Source organism: Helicoverpa armigera, chromosome 9 (genome assembly GCF_030705265.1).
Source record: "Helicoverpa armigera isolate CAAS_96S chromosome 9, ASM3070526v1, whole genome shotgun sequence".
NCBI classification, from domain to species: domain Eukaryota; kingdom Metazoa; phylum Arthropoda; class Insecta; order Lepidoptera; family Noctuidae; genus Helicoverpa; species Helicoverpa armigera.
The window spans coordinates 5,754,194-5,775,571 of NC_087128.1; the positions used below are offsets into that span (position 1 = coordinate 5,754,194).

General features: G+C 39.5%; 2 protein-coding genes across 16 annotated transcripts in view; one reads left to right on the forward strand and one right to left on the reverse strand.

Annotated features, from left to right (window-relative positions):
• Positions 1 to 609, forward strand: part of LOC110375673 (guanylate cyclase 32E) — a 31,888-nt gene extending 31,279 nt beyond the window's left edge. For both annotated transcript variants that reach the window (XM_021333887.3, XM_064036095.1), the window contains one exon: positions 6 to 609. In XM_021333887.3, coding sequence (XP_021189562.3) covers positions 6 to 275 — 270 coding nt within the window. In that variant the 3' untranslated portion in view covers positions 276 to 609. The remainder of the gene's footprint in view (positions 1 to 5) is intronic.
• Positions 562 to 21,150, reverse strand: LOC110375690 (receptor-type guanylate cyclase Gyc76C). Of its 14 annotated transcripts, none has more exons than XM_021333919.3 (24): positions 21,045 to 21,150; positions 20,312 to 20,517; positions 12,426 to 12,627; positions 11,533 to 11,730; positions 11,203 to 11,268; positions 10,877 to 11,117; positions 10,449 to 10,595; positions 8,855 to 9,051; positions 8,338 to 8,515; positions 7,104 to 7,264; positions 6,731 to 7,021; positions 6,475 to 6,594; positions 6,260 to 6,400; positions 6,100 to 6,171; positions 5,929 to 6,018; positions 5,775 to 5,850; positions 5,455 to 5,613; positions 5,008 to 5,197; positions 4,753 to 4,893; positions 2,981 to 3,203; positions 2,587 to 2,731; positions 1,926 to 2,128; positions 1,517 to 1,652; positions 562 to 1,331 (listed from the first exon to the last, which is right to left on the reverse strand). In XM_021333919.3, exons 3-24 carry the CDS (start codon positions 12,597 to 12,599, stop codon positions 682 to 684), a joined length of 3,999 nt encoding a protein of 1,332 aa, XP_021189594.3. In that variant the 5' UTR covers positions 12,600 to 12,627; positions 20,312 to 20,517; positions 21,045 to 21,150; the 3' UTR covers positions 562 to 681. The 14 variants fall into 14 exon arrangements, with proteins under 14 accessions (XP_021189594.3, XP_049695584.2, XP_049695581.2 ...); XM_049839627.2 differs by having other exon boundaries at positions 20,312 to 20,464; positions 21,045 to 21,125; XM_049839624.2 differs by having other exon boundaries at positions 20,312 to 20,453; positions 20,955 to 21,098.
• Positions 21,151 to 21,378: the final 228 nt, after the last annotated feature.

The window sequence follows — 21,378 nt, forward strand, 5'->3', positions numbered from 1 at the left end:
CTCAGGTGGTTGGTGAGGGAAGATTGGCTCCAGCGCAGCGATGTGACTTACTGGAAGCTCCCAGCCTTCGGCAAGAATACACGAGTGTATCCTGTCCTATTATAGAGCACACGGAATGTGTCCCGACCCCGGCCGCTCCGGCGTCCGACGAGCCACTACTAAGTTTGGACAATAAACCGTGTGAAACCAAGCCGTGTGATATCAAACTGGTGATCAACGGCTGCTCTTACAATGAGCGCGACGGCGCCGGCATCCCACTGCTCGCGGACGCCTAATGCATTTGTACTTAAGATGTAACCCCTAGTCAGCAGGCACGTGGCAGCGACACGCATCTCTAGCTACTGCGGCACACGAGTCGAGTCCCAGTAGCCTGATAAGCAACTATACGTATTAGGTATTTGTGAGAACTGCTGTGTCGTGAGTGACGACGAAGTTCTACCTAAAAGGTTGGAGGTGAACTCTCGTAGATGCTATAGTATTTACATGTGGCTCACGATGCGGCACTTCTCATATCTCGAATGACAATGTAATTGTGATCTACGTCAGTATTATTAAGAGACCTTGTTCAATAGAAATTATTTAATAACATTAAACTTATTTCACAATTGACGGTAACATCGTTTTACTTACACATATTATTTACAACATCATTTCATATACATATACATATAGGAGGGCGGCTCAGACGGCGGACTCGGTGTCGAGCAGCGGCGGCGCCCGGCGCAGGTCGCCGCTGGGCACGCGGGCGGCGCCGCTGAAGAAGCCCAGCAGCCACGAGGGGAAGGGGAAGCGCGGCGTCTTGCGCTCGGTCGCCTTGCCGTCCGCCACGTTCTCCAGCGAGCGCCAGCGCTTGTAGAACTCGATGTAGCTGGCCTCGGGCGCCTTCCGCCGCGGCCGCTCCAGCTTGGTGGCCAGGCTGGTCTTGCGCAGCAGCGGGCTGTCCTCGTCGCGCGGCGCGTCGTCCGTCACGATGCCGATGATGGTGCCGTTGAACACGGGGTCCCCGCACACGGTGGCCACGCCGCCCACCTCGTGGTCGAGCGAGCGCGTGGTGTGGTGGCGGCGCATGCGCACGGGCGGCAGCACGTCCAGCGAGTGCGCGCGCAGCGCCCAGCGCTCCGCGTCCTCCGCGTCCGCCTCGCACGCCGTGCTGGACGCGATGGAGCTGAGCGCGTGGCGCGGACGCGGCGCGGCGGGCTCGGCGCGGGAGCGGCGCTGCGAGCTGGGCGACGCGCACAGCGGCGCGGGCAGCGAGCAGCGCGACCCGCGCATCGCGTCCCCGTCCCGCGCGCCGCTCCACAGCCGCTGCCGAATAGTGCTGCCGCCGCCGCCTATAGCACAACACAAACTTCAATCAAGCAATTCTTAAATACAATGCAAGACCATAGAGATAAACAACTTTATAGCAATAGTGCATGAGGGATAGGGAGCATATAGGGAGAGTACATAAGAAAGTATATAACAGAATTTATAGAACCTTTAGATAATTGTTAATTCATGCAAGTTAGCAACATACCCGAAAGTGAGGGATGCCTGGAATCTGCTAGTCTGGGACTTCGCCTGGGACGACGGAATAATGGCCGCTCCTCGCCTTCAACCGCCCTTTTTTGTATAGCCTTCTCTGTAGCACTGATCAACCAGTACGTCTGGAGCTGTAACAAAGAAATTATACATTATGAAAGCCGCAATGGAGAGATCACCAGGACTAAAACTATCAGTTACGAGTGAACTAACAACACGTTCGGTGTATTTGACACATTTGGTTTTACATAATGGGCTGTTTCCAAAGAAAGTCTGTAAGGGCTAGCACCCGCATTTTGGCGACGCTACTTAGCACATTTTGCGTTATGACGTCTCTGCTCGTCCTGTTTTTCCATATCCGTCAACTTGGGCCCCTAGTGCCTATGTCGGTAAAGTGTACATACCTGTCCTTTCCCCTTGATAGGTATAGTGCCCCTGGGCTCGACGATGTAGCCGCCGATCTTGTCGAGCGCCTGCTTGCAGCTCGGCGAGATGTGTATCTTGAGCGGCTCGCCGTTCGACTCCATGCGCGAGGCCGTGTTCACCGTGTCGCCGAACAGGCAGTAGCGAGGCATTGTGAGTCCCACCACGCCCGCTACTACTGCGCCTGGAGTATATTAATAACCATAGATTTAGAATAGTGAATAGAAAAAAAAGATGGGCAATTGAGTGACTTTTATCAAGCCAAAACTGGCATGCATCAGTTGAATGAATTTTTTAATTTGATTTTTTACTCGACTTCGACATTAGTATTCATGGTTTTTATTGATTTTGATCACAGAACTTTAAAAACATTTTTCAAAATATCAAGGTTTTTTGGAGATTTGAGTTTGATTAATATGCAGCTACAATTTACAGGCCAATAACGTGTTCGTTTTCGTACCACCTACCAAACGGTAATGAGATCCTCAATTTATGCAAATAACATTTGTTTAAATATCACAAAGTATTATATTCTAAAAAAAATGGGAAATCACAAAAACAACGGTTCGAGCACATTTCGCGAAGCGCAGTCCAAAATATTCCAACTACATATTTTTTCTAATAAGAAAATGTAACTCTTACCTGTATGAATTCCTATCCTAAGCTTGAGTGTTTCATTCGGTCTATGAGATATTTTGTGACTTTTGACCGCGTTCAGCAGTTCGAGCGCCATTGATGCGATTTCACCGACGTGTCTATCGCTATTCCTTATCGGGAGACCAGATACCTGGAACAAAACACACAACCATAAGGGAAGAACTAAAATATGTACATAATAATATGCCTTCTTTTCGAATCAGTGATGATCAATCGATGATGGTCTTTCAATAGTTACAATTTTAAAAAGGTCTTTGAAGATTTGACACATTTTGTTTGTAAAATCTGTCAAACCGACAAACCTCTACTTCAAAAAAGTTACCTCATACCCGACTTTTACACAGCCTTATTACCAATAGTTTTAAGTATAAAAACTCACCACCATGTACGCATCTCCGATAGTTTCAACTTTATAAACGTCGTAGCCTCTAATAATCCTATCGAACACTGTGTACAGATCGTTCAGGAAATTCACGACTTGTAGCGGCGTGCTCTCGGCCGACATGGCGGTGAAGCCCACGATGTCACTGAAGTAGATGGTCACCGAGTCGAAGGACTCCGGCTCCACGCCCTCGCCCGTCGTCAGCCGCCGGGCCACCGACCTGCAACAACCGAACAATATACCCAACCCTACAACTAAACAAACAAACATCGTTGGAACACACTCGGACGAACATAGAAATTTAACAACTTACCAACTACGTCAAAATCATGCGGCTACAGTCTAAATTGTTTAGCTACGTGAAAACATACACTACCTACAGATATATACATAGTCCAGGCACTAGAATAGTAAGGTTTAAAAAAAGGAGCTACAATTTTTAAACTTATTTACTACTTTGATATAAAAGTGTAAAAATTATACATAATAATTAAATTAAGTTATTTATTAATAAAGATAAAGAAGTAGGTAGTAGTAATAAATTAAGCATGCTCATCTAAAAATTACATTATCAAAAGTGCAGTGTATTGAAAGAGTCCACTCGTGCCCCAGTACGAAAGTTCACCGTAACACACTAGAAATCACTTGCAAAAAGCTATAAAACGGGTTAACTACTGAAGTCTGCCATCACCGACAACGACGCGTTGCCACCGCCACAGTCCCCAAGCAAGCGCTACTCTACTCAAACTGTGATAATGTGAGGTGAGCCACGTGTCATGTCTCCAGCACTCGTGATGAGCCGGCCACCTGCCTCACGCAAACCATATTAAACTACAATCACCAATAGGGAGTTAATTACCTCAAGACATTTTCACGACATTTCTATAATGGATTCAACCTCCACATCTGGAAAAGAACACAAGTACAACAAAGTGAATACATTAAATTTTTAGACGACGTACCACTGTTTTACATCAAGTCCATGTCGATGTTTCGTAATGTTTTTGATGAATGAACTATAATATGTGTATAAGATTGTTTATAGTACCATTATCAACATTATCTAGAGGAGCCAATAACACTTTAAGCATCAGTAATGTTCATGAATTCGCATTATTCGCTAAATGTCCTAATGTGGTTACTTGGGCACACAAAGCACGTGGGATGTTTGCAATATAATGCACTCTACCATATTTTACAATACGCTCTACAGAACTTACTAAATCTACTAATATAAAAGCAGATTATTTATACAAGTATCCTGCAATAAAAACAAAATTGGGACTTATCGGCTCTACCGTTACGATGTTAGAATACCTACTTGGGCCTACTTGTAGGGGGAGTGGGGAGTATTAACAGAGTATCTGGGCTAGTTATCACATAGTATGAGACTTGGACTAAATGTAAACCAGTGCGCACAGTACTGCGGCATCCAGGGATGTGATACAGCTTGTTGTATTTGCGTCTTCCTCAACTGTGCTCACATGTATATTAATTACACCGATAACATTACAAACCTTCGAATTAGTAGTAATATAAAAATTAGACGACGCTAACATATAACACCAATGTACACAGAATATTAATGACATGTACATGCACATATCAATATGGTTACCAGTCACGACTGGGCCCTTTAAATCAAGTTTATTTTTTGTCAAAAGTTTTTTTTTAATGCAGTATTATTTATATACAAAACTCATAAATGGTATAAATCCGTTTCATTTCGCAACAACACTATTATAATGTAATAAAATAAAACAACTTACTTTGGTAGCATCCTATGTAATAAGTCTTCGGTTTTCTGTTTCTCTTCGATCAGTAGCCTCGTTCTCTCGTTGACTAGTTCTTCTAAATTATTGGCGTATTTCTCCATCATGTCCATCATTTGGTCCATTATGTTCCTTGACCTAAAAAAATAAAACACATTTTTTTTTAAATCGAAACATAAAATTTGAAATTGGAACATAGAATGATGGCCAAACAGGATGGCTAAAAAGGAGGTTATTATAGCTTTTACTCACTTGCCAGACTTCATTTTCTTGAGGCGGCTTCTTATGATGGGGAAGTCGGGTCTCAGATTGGGGTCTTCAGCCCAACAGTCTTTCATGCAGGAAACCACGTACTCTTCGGGCGCAGGGTCGAGAGCATCCGTGTTCGGTCGGAACACCTCCTCACCATTTAGCTTTGGTCTTTTCAGACGCTCTATAATATCTGAAAGAAAATACAGGAAAAAAGGGAAAATTATGTGTGTGTACTGAATCGGGTTTTGGGGGCGTCTATTGCAATATTTATCTTCGAAAAGTATGTTTTGCACCATTTTGAATATATGATTTCTGGTTCTTTTTCGACCTCCCAAACTTTGAAATGTGTTGTAATTTTGAGGCACGACGGGTACTTGGCCATCTAGTTTTTTTAATAATAATTATGATTTAAGAAGAGAAGAAAAAACTAAATGATTAGAAACTTACCCTTAGGTTCTGTGCCCGTCAACCCAAATGGTCCTCTCCTAGCTATTATTTCATAGAGAATGATGCCAAATGCATAGACATCACCCTTCTGCGTGCCGCCAACTATACCGTTGGGGTTATCCATCTCCCGCAGTAGTTCTGGAGCCTTCCATAATAAGCCTACAAAATTACAATAAAATAAACAAGCTTTTAAATAAACTGTTTAGAAATAAGGGCACATAATAATGTAATTATGTTTTTTACGACTTTATATACCCGTAATTTTTTTCAAAAGTGTTCGTATTGTTATATATTAATGAAAATTATATAAGAACAGATACCTCTGTAATATTGATGCTCCCCTATAAATTCGTTTTCAGCACAAGATCTTAGCTCATGAAGGCCAAAATCTGCAACCTGCAATATTAACAAGTCATTTATAAAAAGAAATCTTTTACATAGTGGAATAATGAAACATTAGGATATAAAACATACCTGTAGCATCCACCTAGACGTAACAACACAATTCGAGGATTTGAGATTTCCGTGATAAATTAATGGCGAAGTATGAATAAATATCATACCCTGTAAGAAAATATATAAAATATTTATTAAAAATGTAAAGAACACACTAAATTAACAAATAGAAGATTAAAAATATCATACCTTTATGAGATCATGAATTAGGGAAGATATGAACATAGTGTCCAATTTGATATCTTCATTTTCGATTATATCCTGAAAAAATTACAAGATTATCGTCACCACATTGATTTTGAAGATGTTTGTTGGATCACTCTATTTGTGATAAATATAGTGTACTTACATACAAGCTCCCTTTGGCACAGTAGTCAGTGAGTATAAGTACCCGCAGCGGCTCCACCACGGCGCCTATGAACGAGTTCAGGTTGTCGTGTCGCAGCTCGCGCAACAGACGCATCTCCTTCATTATCTCCCGAGGAATGTCCTAGCAAATACACAACATTATAGAAAACTACCATATCTAGCAACTACTTATTTCTAGGTAAATGATAGACATACTTTCTTCTTGGAGAACTTTAACTCTTTAATTCTGACGAGATTCCCTTTAAACTGCGCAGTCGTAGTGAATATTTGAGTGCAGCACCTGCTCTCGCACGATATACCGCTCGCCAAGCTCAGCTATAACATAAAAAACAAAACATTCGAGCTACGTCGGTTGTGACACCCACAAAAACCAAATAATAGCACATAAAGTCTGCACTGTTTACACAAAAGCCAGCGCTTGCCTGCGCGTCTATTTCCGGTAAGGGGTTACCTTACTAGGCGACCACACGAGACCACTGTTCAGATATCCAGCAATTTCTTGAGGGTCAATCTTCCACAGCAAGCCTTCGATTTCTTGCTCGATCTTCCACTTGCGGTATATGCTGATGGTGACGACCAGAGCGCAGAACAGCGTCACGGCTAACGTCCCCGCCACCACCAGTGAAGTTATCTGCGAGTCGTCTTTAGGACATTTCTCGTTTAGAAACCCACAAGAAGGTTCGTCTTCGGGTTTCACACTGTCTGGCCAGTCGATAGGCAAACGAGGATTTAACTTATATTCCTGAAAAAAAAGAATAAGGATCATCAATCTCTGTTGAATATTTCAAACATGATACTTTATTTTTTCTGTGACGTATGCTTACAGGGAACTCTCGTTTGTTCTGGTGGAAGTGTCCGACGGGGATCATGCTGTGTGTGCAGTTGACATCACCGTCGAGGTTCTTGGTCGGCTTGTACGCCAACACGGAGAAGTTACCCTCCGAGTCCGCTCGCTCGTCCAGACGAATCGACATCCCCGATATACCTGGGAAAAGTTAATGATCTAACTACAAAATAATAATACTAATTAATCGAAGTGCGAATTATTGTTTTAATATGTGATATTTGAAAGATATTTCTTGCATTACTTGCAAGGCTCGGTGGACGTAATGTAATAAGTAGGAAAAATATACCAGCTGGTACATAGAGGACTCCAGAAGGAACAAAGGTGAGCTAGTCAGTAAAAGTCTGATATTTGGGGATTTTTGATGTTTACCCACGGATTTTTTTTTTTTTTTTTAACGACGTAAAAAATCATCAAATGACCCCTCCCGCTGTGGGTTAGCAGCGGTGAGGGAGTGTCAGACTCTTACTGACTAAAAGCCGTCGTGTTCCGTCGTAGGCCTTATGTGCTAGGGCCGCGGTACCTCTTTCGAACAACCCGCAGCCCCGGCAGGCCCCGGCCCCGCTGGGCCCCTCTGGGGTTGCTGACATCTCTTTGAGGAGCGCGTGGAACAACGCGCGCCGCCGACACGGGTCTGTTGTCTAAAAACAGACATGAGCGATGAGCCACCCGAACTCACCGCCCACAGACCCACGCCTACGGTGGCCGGGAGTCGTCTCGCGACACCCGGCGCCCGTGGTGTCTACCTGCTCCAGCGCGGCGGCCGGGATGAGAGGTGCGAACTCTCTGACGTTCCGCCGCCTCCTTCTCGAGCATGACTGCTTCGCAGAAGGAGGCGACGGCATCCCATTCCCTTTCGCCCCGGACCATGGCTTGAACCAGGGCCGGACGCGAGAGGTCGCCGCCGCCCAAAGCCTCGACGAGGACCCGGCGGTGCCCTTCCCACGCAGGGCACTCCTGGACTGTGTGGTCCACCGTGTCCTCGGGGCTATCCGCACAGTGGTGACACCCGGGCGCCTCCTCACGACCGATTCGATGCAGATACCTCCCGAAACAACCGTGTCCGGTGAGGACCTGCGTCATGCGGTACGTGAGGGCGCCGTGACTCCTCCCGAGCCACTCCTCAAAGAGGGGACTTACCGCCACTATGGTGGCGTGCCCTACAAACCCCTGCAAGAAATAAAGATTGCTCATGGCTAATTTATTGTACTTACTTTTATATGGTGAACTTTGAATCATCTTAGCAACGATGCGCGTCCCGTTGGTGGCGATGCTGCGCAGTTTAACCTCAGTCAGAGGTTCCGTACGAGTCTCTTCCTTTATGATTTCATTCAAAGCTTTTGCATAGAGCTTCACTGAATCGTACAGGTACGCAGCGTAGATCGAAACAAACTGTAAATATAATTATTTCGTTTAAACATCCTTTTCTTCATTTTCAATGTCAGATCAGAGAGACAAGAATCTCAAAACAAAGCCAAATTCTTGAACCGAAAACCTAGGTCTAACCGATGAGAAATAGGTCAAACCTAACTTTAGCGACGGTTGGGGGATTGCACCTAGATGTAGCCGTTATGTCGAAGGCCACAACCAGTTCTAACGGAAGATACAAGAATACAACAAAGTTCAGCCTCAAATGGCCGGTTACACCTAGATGTAGCCAGCTAAACCTCGGCTATAGCTTTAAACGAAAATATCATTGTACCTCACAAATGCTTACAAAACATAACTGACCTTACTAAACTTGCTGCCAATAATAGGGTATTCTTTGAAATTGAAGGGCGCTATCGTGTTATATTTGCGAACTTTGTTGGTGAACTCTTCGTAGCTACTTGAGGGTTCCGACGAGACCACCACCAGTAACGACTGCGCTCGTTTCTTGAACTCCACCTTATTCGGACAGCCCAGTTTTAGCACACGGTCCTCCGTTTCTGAAAAATGAATTAATATTTACACATTTATATTGTTAATGGGTTTTACTACTAAGGGTGGGTCTCTTAGCAGTTAAATTACCACTTACCAACCCATTATTTCATTTAACTAGAACTATAATGAATGAATCGACGATTTGACGGTTGGTTTTGGTTAGAAGGGGCATTCTAACATTGGTCGCACGGCAGTATATTTTAGTGACGAATCAAAATATAACTTAATTTAAGTTTATTTTCGATATTAACGCTAACGCCCATCGACTAAGGGTGAGTTACAGCAAAAATTTATTTATAAGAGAAATTAAACTGTAACTGTATTGTAACAATAAATTTTGGAAGTAAAACATAGACTAACGTAGAATAAGGAATGTAAAGCACATAAAAAAAAAGAATGTAAAACATATGTAAACGATGAAACTGTAACAATAAAACCACAATTGTGTCAATAAATACTACCCCGAAAAATAAAACAATCCATAGGAAGAGTAGCGGGAGTCCCACCCGGCTAAGAAAGAAAGATGATGAATGAAAGAAAGATACAGTATGAGGCATGTAAGTGCGAGGGGCATACAAGTGAGAACTGGAATGAATGAGAAACATAGATAAATAAGGTCCCGTTGAGCCCATGAACGGGGAAAAGCAAAAATAAACAAAAAAAAGGGTGAGTTACACCATTTAATTATAGCGAGTCCAAGCATTATAAGCCGTGAATAGCATTGTTCATGGCCGATTTGACAACTGAAAATGGTTCGGTTATCGTAATAGTTAAGTGCTGCAACTGACCGTGAGAGAATCCTAGCTAAATTGGTAATTGCGACGTTTCTCTGTTGACATTTTCGTAAAGAACTATGATAGAAAACTACACTATCAGTTCAAGACTGACGTACAAACGCATAGAAAATAAGTAGTAAAAAGTAATGTCCTCATATCCAAAACACGCAAATAATAAGGTATATAATTTCTGTTTGAATTAACTTAGCAATTATAATGTTGATGATTTACAATCAATGTGTCATGGATTGCTAAAACAATAAGGAAAACGGAACCGTATAATGTTGTTGACAAAATATTATGCAAAATACATTCAATGACTGCGATTTGTAAATCAGAAGCAAATTGTGTACTTCCCGTTGGTCTACACGTGTCATTACAAAATCTTTAGGTTATAAATATCCAATAGATAATTCAGAATATGTCTCCCCCCATGAGATTGCCAAAATATATTTTAAACTTTTGAAACACAAACGGTGAGTTGCACTATTTAACATAAAGATAATCGAACCTTTTTCGGTTGTCACATCGCCGATTTAAACAATGGGCCAAGTATACGGCTGGTTATGGTCTGGTTATCGTATATTTATATACTACAAATGAACATATAAAATATATGTACTTACTTATGAGATATTTCAAAGCATCTTTGGGTGAATAAGTCATCATATCTACGAATATGACCATATATTCTCCTTTGGAGAAAAGTTTCAGAGATTCCATTGCAGTCATCATGTCTATCAGCCCACCGGGTGAGCCCAAGAAAACGTATACTGGAAAAGAGAAAAACATAATTTAATCAGGAAAGCCAATAATTCCCAAATTCATCAACAACATTTAATAACAACTGCTTACTCCGAATTTTCACATACAATTTTCGAAGTTAAAACAGTTAAAATTACGACCGAACTAAAAAATTAAACTGGCTGTCAAATTCTGCTTTATAAGTAGGTATGTACATGCTTTAAATTAAAAGTTACAAAATATAACAAAATTGTTGGTATATAAATACTATCCTAGTCAAGGGTCATAAATAGCTATGTATCCCACTCACTTCGAGTCCTATTCTTGGTATCCTGTATGAACTGGTACCAGAACCCCGGCGCGCAGCAAGTCATCTTCTCCTCGCAGCACTTGTGTGACTCTATGACCGGCCGCTGGTGATTCACCGTCATGTTATTCTTCTTAGCGTGATTCTCCAGTGTTAAAGCTACCGTCACCCATGACTCCTCGTACAGAATGGAGAACTTGTTCCATCTGTAGTACCGGAGCAGCGATATTACTGATTTTGTCGCCTGAAATTATAGAATGCCGTTATAAATAAGTACCTTGCTAGACGGATAAGTGTGTAAATTACATTTATATTATTTTGTTGCTTACCTGAGCACCAGGAGGCTCCAATCTCGCAAAATTCGACAATGTCGAAGTTTGGTAATCCGAACATTTCTGTAACAAACAAAGAAGCACATCAGTATATACGTTCCACCCTGTTGAACACTGCACATATATAAGAAACCACTAACTAATATTAATATTATTGCCTTCTAACTCTCCCCCTTTGAATGAATTCAAAGTCAATAATAACTATCAATACATCCATGAATTATCAATTAAAATTGCTGCAGCAAAAACTCAACTAGTTACCAATTACATTGTCCTGTACCAGATCAATAAAATTAACACTTAAATAAATTCTATAGTAATACGTACATAAGAGATCATGGGCAGATTCCTGGACTGGGCAATAATAGCTTCAGTATGGCAGCGGCCCTCGGGTCCGAAGAAGGCGACGACGCCGGAACAACTCATGTCTGTCAGCAGGCGCGTCGCCGTCACAGTGTCGAACTTGGTGTCGTGCCATTCTAGAAGAAGCTCGACGTCCGGCAGTAGCTCTGTGCTGTTGTTTAGCTGAAAAATCAATAAACCTTACAGGCGTCATGAATGTGTCTGTTAACGGAATTTGGGATGTTGGATAGCTCCGTCTTAGCCATTGGGAACTGTGGGCATCTGTCCAAGTGTCCACAGTACTTAATTGTCGAGACCCCAGTAATCGAAGGGAGAAAGGACCCTGCTCTGCCCTGAAGATAGAGTGTAAACTTAATGTTCACATAAACAACTTTCTGCGTTAGTTAAAACAGGGATCAAAGTTTCCCTTACAGACAGGATAACTGTAACCACATAGCAATGCATGTATATTTATAGGATATTTATTTATGTACAAGGAATTCTAAAAGTTAACTCGACTTGTTTGCCCTCGAGCTAAAAATAGCTACGGAAGTGTTGATATGATTTTGCGCTGATCAAACAAAGTTTATCATTGTACAAGTCCATCCAAATTTAGAGTAACATTTTATTTCGCCCACTTTTTACAGTACTGACTGACTGTAATAAGATTACTAGTAATTTAAAATTGAATGAATTATTAGAAACTGGGTTGGTATCCGTGTAACATTACACGTGATTTAATGTGGTACTAAAAATATCAGACGATATGCGATGAGGCTAATGGAAAGATTCAGAATGTCCTTGGCTAGATTTATTTTAATGGATGTATGGTATCAAGTATTATCTGAATTATGTGATGGGTGGTAATGGGAACAGACCTCCTCGAGGGCGATGGAGAGTGCTCCGGAAACAGTGAGGCCTTGTCGGTCGCGCAGGTCGCCGGTGAGGCAGGGCAGGTAGCCGATGGTGAGGTTAAACTTCTTGGCGGCCAGCGAAGGCTCGGCCAGTAGGCTCAGCGCCGCAACTACCAGCAACTGCGCGCTGCGCCACATGCCGTCGCCTTCACCACGACACGCTCACCTGGGTACAACAACAACACATGTATTTAGCAGTGTCTAATTATATTATAAAGTTGAAGTTCTATACTAATGATGATAATACATTTTACCTGACATGTATTAAGTAAGTAGTGTTACTCGCAACCAGACAGTCCATCTGAATGACAATAGCACTAAGAGAATTCCACAAGGTGTAATTGAAATAGAGCAGATAAAAAGTATTTTTCTAAGGTTTGGTATCAAGATAAACCCTTCATGGTTTCATAAAACTTCAGAGTCATTGTCCTATTGCGATAAGAGGATGATTGGTCGATAAAAGGCGAGCTGAAACAGTGTGCGCTTTGATCTCGGTCAGCAAACGTAATTATTGTGATGGCAATTAAAACTTATCATGATAAACATAATTACATATTTGTCGTGGTGTGAACTTAAAGAAATTAGTAGGTAGACACCGCCTATTACAATTAACTTTTTAGACCACTTGACGACATCGTCGTGCATCCTATTCCTAGAGTAAATCTGTTATTGGCCGTTTTCTAAACCGGCCATAAGTGTGCAATGTGTGCATAGAGAATCAGTAGATAATAACTAAATACACTCACTATATTATACGTAAATACATATGTTACTGACATTACTTTCATTCTGCACACTGTTGACACAAAAAATCCCTCGTGTCATGGCCCGAATAGTAAGATTCGGAATTTTTGAGGACTATTATTTAAAGAATTTATTGAAACACTAGATGACGCGACAATGAGCGTGTCTATTTCTGTAACTCAATAAAGGGAAGTCTTCCTGCAGCGCGTTTTCCGCCCTCAAATGTAGGAATTGCTTCCATGCTGTCAAGTAAGTAATTGGCTCGCAGCCGGCCGCCGATTAGACCAATTGACGTGCCGCTGTTTTGACAACATGCACCTCGTCTTCTCAAAACTTATCTTCAAGTCATGCCACACACCTTGCAAACTCTTGATGACTTAAAAATGACAGACGAAGTCAATGCTCCCGTATTTTATTAGTATTTCTTTACTGATAACTTTTCGACAAGCTAGAGATATTGATAGATGAGCACTATATTTGGCTTGGTGCTTTGTAGTCTGTCGATACACATAAACGCTATCTACCCTCAGAGTCAATAACCGCACATAGCCCGCAGTGTGCGATGCAGCGGAGTCAGCATATTGGTGGCACCTAGCAGGCTAATCTGGGCGTTCGCACAATGTCAGGCTAGCCGCTAGCTCAGAGGAGGCGTGCTCACAGGCCGCAGCACACGCACGAACGCCAGCGCCGGTGAACCACGATCTCGCCATGAGATAACGCCCGCGATAACGTTCTCAGCGGCTATTTTTAGAACTTAATAAAAAGGTAATATGATTATGATTAAAATTCACGCAATAACATACGCTCCCCATAACGTTGAAAAGCAAGCCAGACGGTGAATTTTGCGTATAAATATTGAACCAAAAACAGAGTACTGGCTGAATGAGCACTGTCTAACTGTAGTCGGTAGAGTTTCATTAGCTAACTACTTGCTGTATTTCCTGGAGTTGTTATCCTTTTTATGCTAAGGACTGTCGAGGCAATTGTCATTCTTTTTGTACAGCAAACAGCTATAGTCCGACTGTTTTATGAAAATCTTATTCATGTTTTGTTTTAATTAATCAAATGTTCTAATTTATTCGATGGAACTACATAACTACTTTTCTATTTCATTCAAAACTGCCCAGCCAATATCACAAGATCATTCAATATGCGTGTTCACCACTTGATGATCCCATATTTTAACAAGCGCAAATAACCAGCCCTGACCTGCCAAGTACGAGTGTGCGAGTTCGATACCAGGTCATGCCAGCCAGTACCGTCTTCTTTTTATCATAATATGTTATTTACTATCTATGTCTGTCTTGTGGACATCAGACATCACATAACATCAGAGGAAATCTGAGCTTATGACCGTGTTGATTAACGCTTATTCCTTCTCCGTGTGACAAGAAGCCTGTGACCATCGTCCATCTGTGGGACAATACTATACTCACGAGTTCTACTTGGTACCGCGATAAGCTTTACTTTTTATAAAGGTAGTGCGTGGCATTTCCATACCGTTTTATTTTTGGATACAACAAATACATACCACACTTTATTGGTTTTATTATATCAACTCCATGTTCCTATACAGGATGTATTTTTAACACCTGTGCAAAAATGTGAGGTAGGCATCCTAGACTGTCTACTTCCTAAAGCAATTTAGTGTTGGTAAAAAAAAACACATGAAGCGGAAACGCGACACATGATTGTTGCGTATAACATGACACATAGCACGAGTTAATTTTCTTGGCTATACTGGAATTAAGTGCTTCCCATTTTTGATCACCCCAAACTTTTTAAGTGGCTTGACCAGTGTTGGTCCTTGATAGCCAAGGATTTTGCTGTAATGAGTTTGCACTTATGTTCCTGTACTTATGCAATACCAATTGTCACGGGTATTTGATAGTACAAAACATATTGGGCCAAACATTGTACCTTGTGGGACACCACAGCTAATTACTTACAAATAAATATTTATAGTTAATGTTATGGTATTAACCAGCATTGCAATGAGTATCATGGATATGTTTTATGATTCAAAAAGATTCCTTCACTTTCAGTGATAAAAATAGCCGGCAAAATTCCAATGACCACTCACGCATCGTTTTATACATTGGTAGGAAATAAAAATACCTATACCTAAGCAGAGAAGTGCAATTGCGTATATTTTTCTGAAACGCACAACAATTTGTCTTTCTAAAAGAATTTTGCTATTAAATTTTTCTTTTAGCATTATAGCACCCCAATACTGAATGTCAGATTTATCTGCAACCTTTGAATGACGAAATTATATTAATTTTGTGGTTTTGCATACGACATGAATACCAGGAGGTCCCAACAAGGATCGGGATGAATTTTATTATCTACTGACTAATGTAAAGACACGACGTAAATCGCTATATTCCTGGTAAGTACGCCTTATGGTTCATTACGTCACACATTTATTTAAGTTAATATTTGTAACCTCGACTTTGGTTACATATTTACATAGTTATTAATAGTACGTAAAATACATAAGCTAGAGGCTGAATCAGCAGTCAGATAACTCAGATCCAGTGTGAACTTAGCAAGTAGACGATTGACACTAAATAACTAGGTACTTGCGAAGGAAATTCAATTTGAAAATATTTTGACGGCCTTAGACTTTGATTTCTACATGACTAAATATAATAATGCTCAAGAAAATGTTAAATGCTAAGTTCACGTAATATTTGCTTATGAACATATGGTTTTTTTTTCGTGTTTATATGGAACAAAAAATCTCTAAGGACTTCGGGTTTGTCAGACGTGAATATCTAGTGAAAAACTGACAGCTTGACAAAAAAACGCTTGCGAAAAGCTTTATCTAGACAATTTTAATGCTTCATCTAACTTGGTCCCTAATTCGTATGCGGTGGTGCTATGCAAAACTCTATGCATGTTTTATTTTCAATTTTTGCCTAACATTGAACAGAAAATGTAAGAGGTAGGTACCCCCGTTTCCTAAAAACAATGTTGACCCTTTAGATAAAGTCCTATTGTATTGAAATTGTTTCCAGAGGTTTTAAAAAAAACAGCTTTTTCCCACAAATCCTCCTGCTGACTGGTAATAGTTAATACAACTAGAAAACTACAGTTTGACAATACACAAGAGAGAGTAACGGAGATGGCAAATCATATGCGTCAAGATTATTAATAAAACGGACAATATATTAATAGATTATAATGTTAATACTCCGCTGAGTTATCTAGTAGCAATTTTATTGCTAACTAAGCACTTTCATTGGCATGCCATAATACTTCATTGCTTCCGTTGAACATAAATTTTGAGCAGCCAAAGCCCACACGTAGGTAATACGTACCTACTGACTGCAAATTGATGAGTTGAGTGTATTCGTATTGAATTTTCATAACTTTATTTAGCCTAATATAAACCAATAAGTCGAACAGTCGGCACGTGAAGCAAATTCCAAAAGTTGTAAAAATTGGCATACAGCGTCTTTTCTAATGATTTCAAGACAGAGGAACGGAAACTGGAAATAAATTAACTAAATTTCTTCATCACCTTATTGGTCTTCGATATTCTGTGAAAACAGTGCCAAATGTCTAGAGCCACGCTGTACATGGTCGTACTTAATAGAAAGAAAGAACTTCATGTGATCGACAGCAGTAAAAATATTGTGCGATTTGGAGTGTGTCGCAAGCGGAATAGTCCGTAACGGTATCGATCTGGACAAGACGATGTTTGGCCTGCCGCTCCCGACCGCACCTACCCTAAGTTAATAAAAAAATCGACCACCCCACGTCTCCGACGACATACTGACACTATATTGTTTTACTTATAAGGTTGCGATTAGCTCTATGTAGTTCATCATACCAGACGTGTAAACCTATCTACATTTATATCATTAACTTACACGTTCGAAAGTTGTTTTTCCTTCATGGTGTTGGAGAAAATAACGAAAGTTTTGACAAAATAGACGTGTAAGTCTGGGAATATATCCTTTAACTGAGCTTATGTTACCTTTTGCTATTTCTTAGATTTTACCATTCAGAGTCATGTCGAAAACCCTTTTATTTTAATCACCTATTTAAAAATTAAATAAAATTCTTCCTCAATCTGTAACGTTTGTACAATTATCCAAGATTGTTTTACGTCATGTACCTAATCTAAGAATACTTGAAAAGTTAATGGAGACAAATCCAATGAAGCCCTGATTTTCATAATTCATTCAGGCGTTTTGAAGATATGAAGTACACAGAATATTACATACACGAAAGACGCGCGGAAAAACAACAACTTTTGGGAGTCGGGTAAAATTCAAGAAATATTTCAAATAAGTTGTAGATGAGAGCAATAGTAATATTCTTGAATCCCAGATTCAGGGCTACAAAACTTGTCCTACCACTCTAGCAATGAAAGTATCGAATAGAAATCGTAAAATCTTAAAGCCCCAATGCCTAAGTTAGAAGCTACGACTTCAGACATCTTTGCTTGGAAAGGGAGAATAAAACTTTCGAATTATCCTTCTTGGCAGTCGGGTAAAAAGTATGGTTTAGTTAGGGCCATATTACCGTACCACACATAAGCTCGAACAAAATTCGGGTGGTGAACAAAATAATTAAGGTGAGGATTTTTATTCTAAAACGTAAAACTTGCTGAAATGGGTTTTTTAGTTTGTATGAGGCATAGGCATATGAGGCAGACACGAAATTAATGTAAGATATGGATACGGTTCAAGCCATAATAGAAGATTTAAGTAACTCAGATAGTCGGGTCCTGCCCAGGATCCCGTAAAATTTGTCGGGCGACTATACCACTGTTTAACCACGCGATTTTTTTTATCCTTATGCCAGAAGTGAGCAAGCAGGAACATGGGGTCATTTGCTAACATAGTCAAATCCATTAACAGACAGAGATATCTATTTTCATTTTGCAAGTGATGCTTGCAGACCCTACAAAAATCACAAGAGCTTGCTATTCATTATTTAAACTACTGAAATACTAGAGGAGGGAAGAACAAACAATAAAAGTAATAAATAACTGTTAAGACTTTTATAGCTTCAGAACATTGGTATGCATGAAGATTAAGATATTAATTTAGTAATACACCAAGTACCTATAAGTAAATATGTGCTATTTATAAAGTTAATTATTTCTGTTTCATAATTTTCCTTGAATGCTTATTTATAGGTGCCATCAAGTAGTTTCAAATAGTAAAATATTGTTTGGTGACCTCTCTGTAGTAACACCAACATACTTTACCCACAATTTAACTAGGAATATTACCTAACAACACTATAATATCTAATAATACAGAAGAAACATTTTTGTCTGTTTCTAAAGGCTCAGAAGTTTCAAAAAATTCTTTCACAGTTGGGAAGCTAGACTGTCCCTGAGTAACATAAGCTATATTATGTTTATGAAGGAGTTCTCCTGGCACAAGGGCCAAACCGCAGAAAACAGCTTGTCCTACTCATGTGTAAAAATTGATTATTGATAAGGGTCTGTTCAGATAGACCGGCTCGGATAGGAGAGCAAAATCTTAATCTCTCTCTGAGTAGGTCTGTCTGAACTGACCCTCAGATGTAGAATTTCCTGGATACACCATGAATTTATGCAAACATAAAAAACCCACATCCCCACCAGCAATGCTTACAATCTGGTATAGATAAGTAAAATAAAATATCAAACTCATGCACCAAGATTTAGACATTCTGGCAAGAATTATTTACATCTATACTTATATAATAAAGGCCCGGTCTTTCACTGTTTGAAAGCTAGTCCTCTCAAGTTATGGACTATATTTTATCCCGTTATGGGAAGATTTTCCCACAGAATGCAGGTGAAACTGCAGGAAAATAGGTTGTTTACGTTAAAACTAATAATTGGCCAAGTGCGAGTCGGACTCACGCATGAAGGGTTCCGTACTATTATTTATAAAACTTTCCATTATTATAAAACATTCCATATTTTCTTAATATTTCAAGCAACTACCTGTTGCCGTTATCAACATGAAGTAAAAATAAGCTTAAAAAACACGTTTTTTGTATGGGAGCCCCCAAAATATTTATTTTTTTATTCTAGTTTTCAGTATTTCCTTGGTATGGGGCCAACAGACATACATCATCTGTGAAAATTTCAACTCTCTAACTATCACGGTGATTGAGATACAGCCTGGTGACAGACGGACGGACGGACAGAAGAGCAAAAACAATAGGGTCCTGTCTTTGGTATGGTATGATATGGTACCTTAAAAAGCAACAAAAAATTTGTTTAATTGTATTTGTTTGTTTTGTGAAAATTTGTATTAAATTATTTACAAATTCCACATTTTTTTCTCTTTGTTGACTATTTTACATTGGACTGAGGACAGAAACTGCACTATGTAAATGATATATCTATCAATATACCGTTAAATCATTTATGAATAAAGAAATCCCCCTATTCACCCTCCTCTACAAATGAGAGTGCGCTGATATAAATAAAACTGCTAAGACAAAAACAACGTACGTAGACAACCAACAAGAAGGACTAATAGGAAAAAATATTATGTTGTTTAGTCAGCCATCATTTGAATCATCAAGTTTATTCCTCAAATGTACTATGTAAGGTAAGTTTTACACCCATAAATAAGCAAACTGGTGAATATTGTGTTTTTTTTTTGGAAATTTCAAGACAGCAATAGTTTTAAAAGGAAAAATTATTGCATCTAGGAATTGTCCCGAAGTGACGCTCCACGCGTGTCATACACATAGTAGACGAATAATACAGATAAGATAAAGCATTATGTAAACTTATTTGTGAATACTTCTACTTTATAATTAATTGCTGGCTTTCTCCATTAAAACAAAAGTCATTCGTTGAAACTTAGTTTCAAAAGTCAAAGAAAAAATAATTGAACTCGGATTAAGTTACGTAGGTTCTTCCCAAACGCACAATTTATATAGCAAAGATAATGTGTGCATCATAATCAAAACACAAAAATCAAGTGACCACAGATTACTGCGTATTGAAATGAACCGTTACCAATAATTACTATATTTTCATCATATAATTGTTGTTTACTTAATTAACTGATATAAATAATATATAATAAAGTATATTTAATAAGCAAATTGATAGAACATGCATTACTCACCATGAATGTCAAATTATAGTGTTTGAAAGGTCCTGATGTATCCTTCATAGGATCATAATTTTGTCACAGTCTTGCAAAAGTCATTTAACATATAAAAACACTGTCTATCTGGATACTATATTTCATTTCACATGTACACAAACTGAATATAAACTTCAAAAATGTTTACAAAGGAATCAAGCTTGAATAGCATAGTAGGTTGGATTCTAAAAATACATCAACATGATAAAACAGTATGAATGTGTTAACATAAAGCAACACACTGATGACAATATGTAATATGGATTGTGAATCCGGATTAACCGCTTCACGTGCGTGATACGGTACTAATAATGATAGGCTGCACCTAATGATAATACTAAAATAGATACATTTATAAGCACAATGGAAATACAAATGCAAATCAAAATTTTACATGTACATTATATATTTCGTCACATCAAGTAGATTCTAATCACTACGGGTAGTTTTCTCACATGTATTATATTGTAAAAGCGAATACAACAAAATATAACTCAAATTAATATAATCGAGTATAATTTAACACTGGACTTTAGAAAGTCCTACGTACTCATGAATTGACCTGTATACTCAATAAATATGTTACAGAATTACGATATCGATGTACAACAGAATCCAAAACCTTTTTAACGATAAAATCACAGTATTACAACGCAAAACGTAAAAACTTGTAGCTTAACAAAGTATACAAATAAAATATATTTCCATCCACCATCACATAACCACCACTACTTGACACAAGCACAGCACCAGCAACACCATACACTATAGCGGTAACGAAACGGAACAACACTAGCTATCCAATAACCGTAAAATTGTTGTATTTTTAGTCGAGTACTGATACATCACCTCTATTTCGTTCTCAATGTTAGGCGCTCCCTAGACGGTCAATTTAATTTCCCAATGTTACGATATACAACATTGTGCATAATTGACGTTTAGGATTAATATAGAAAATTGCAAAGACCGTTGAGAAAGCGCCTTTCACCTCACCCGCATTAGACGGTCCCTAGACCTACTATAACATTGTGCAAATTTAAAATAAA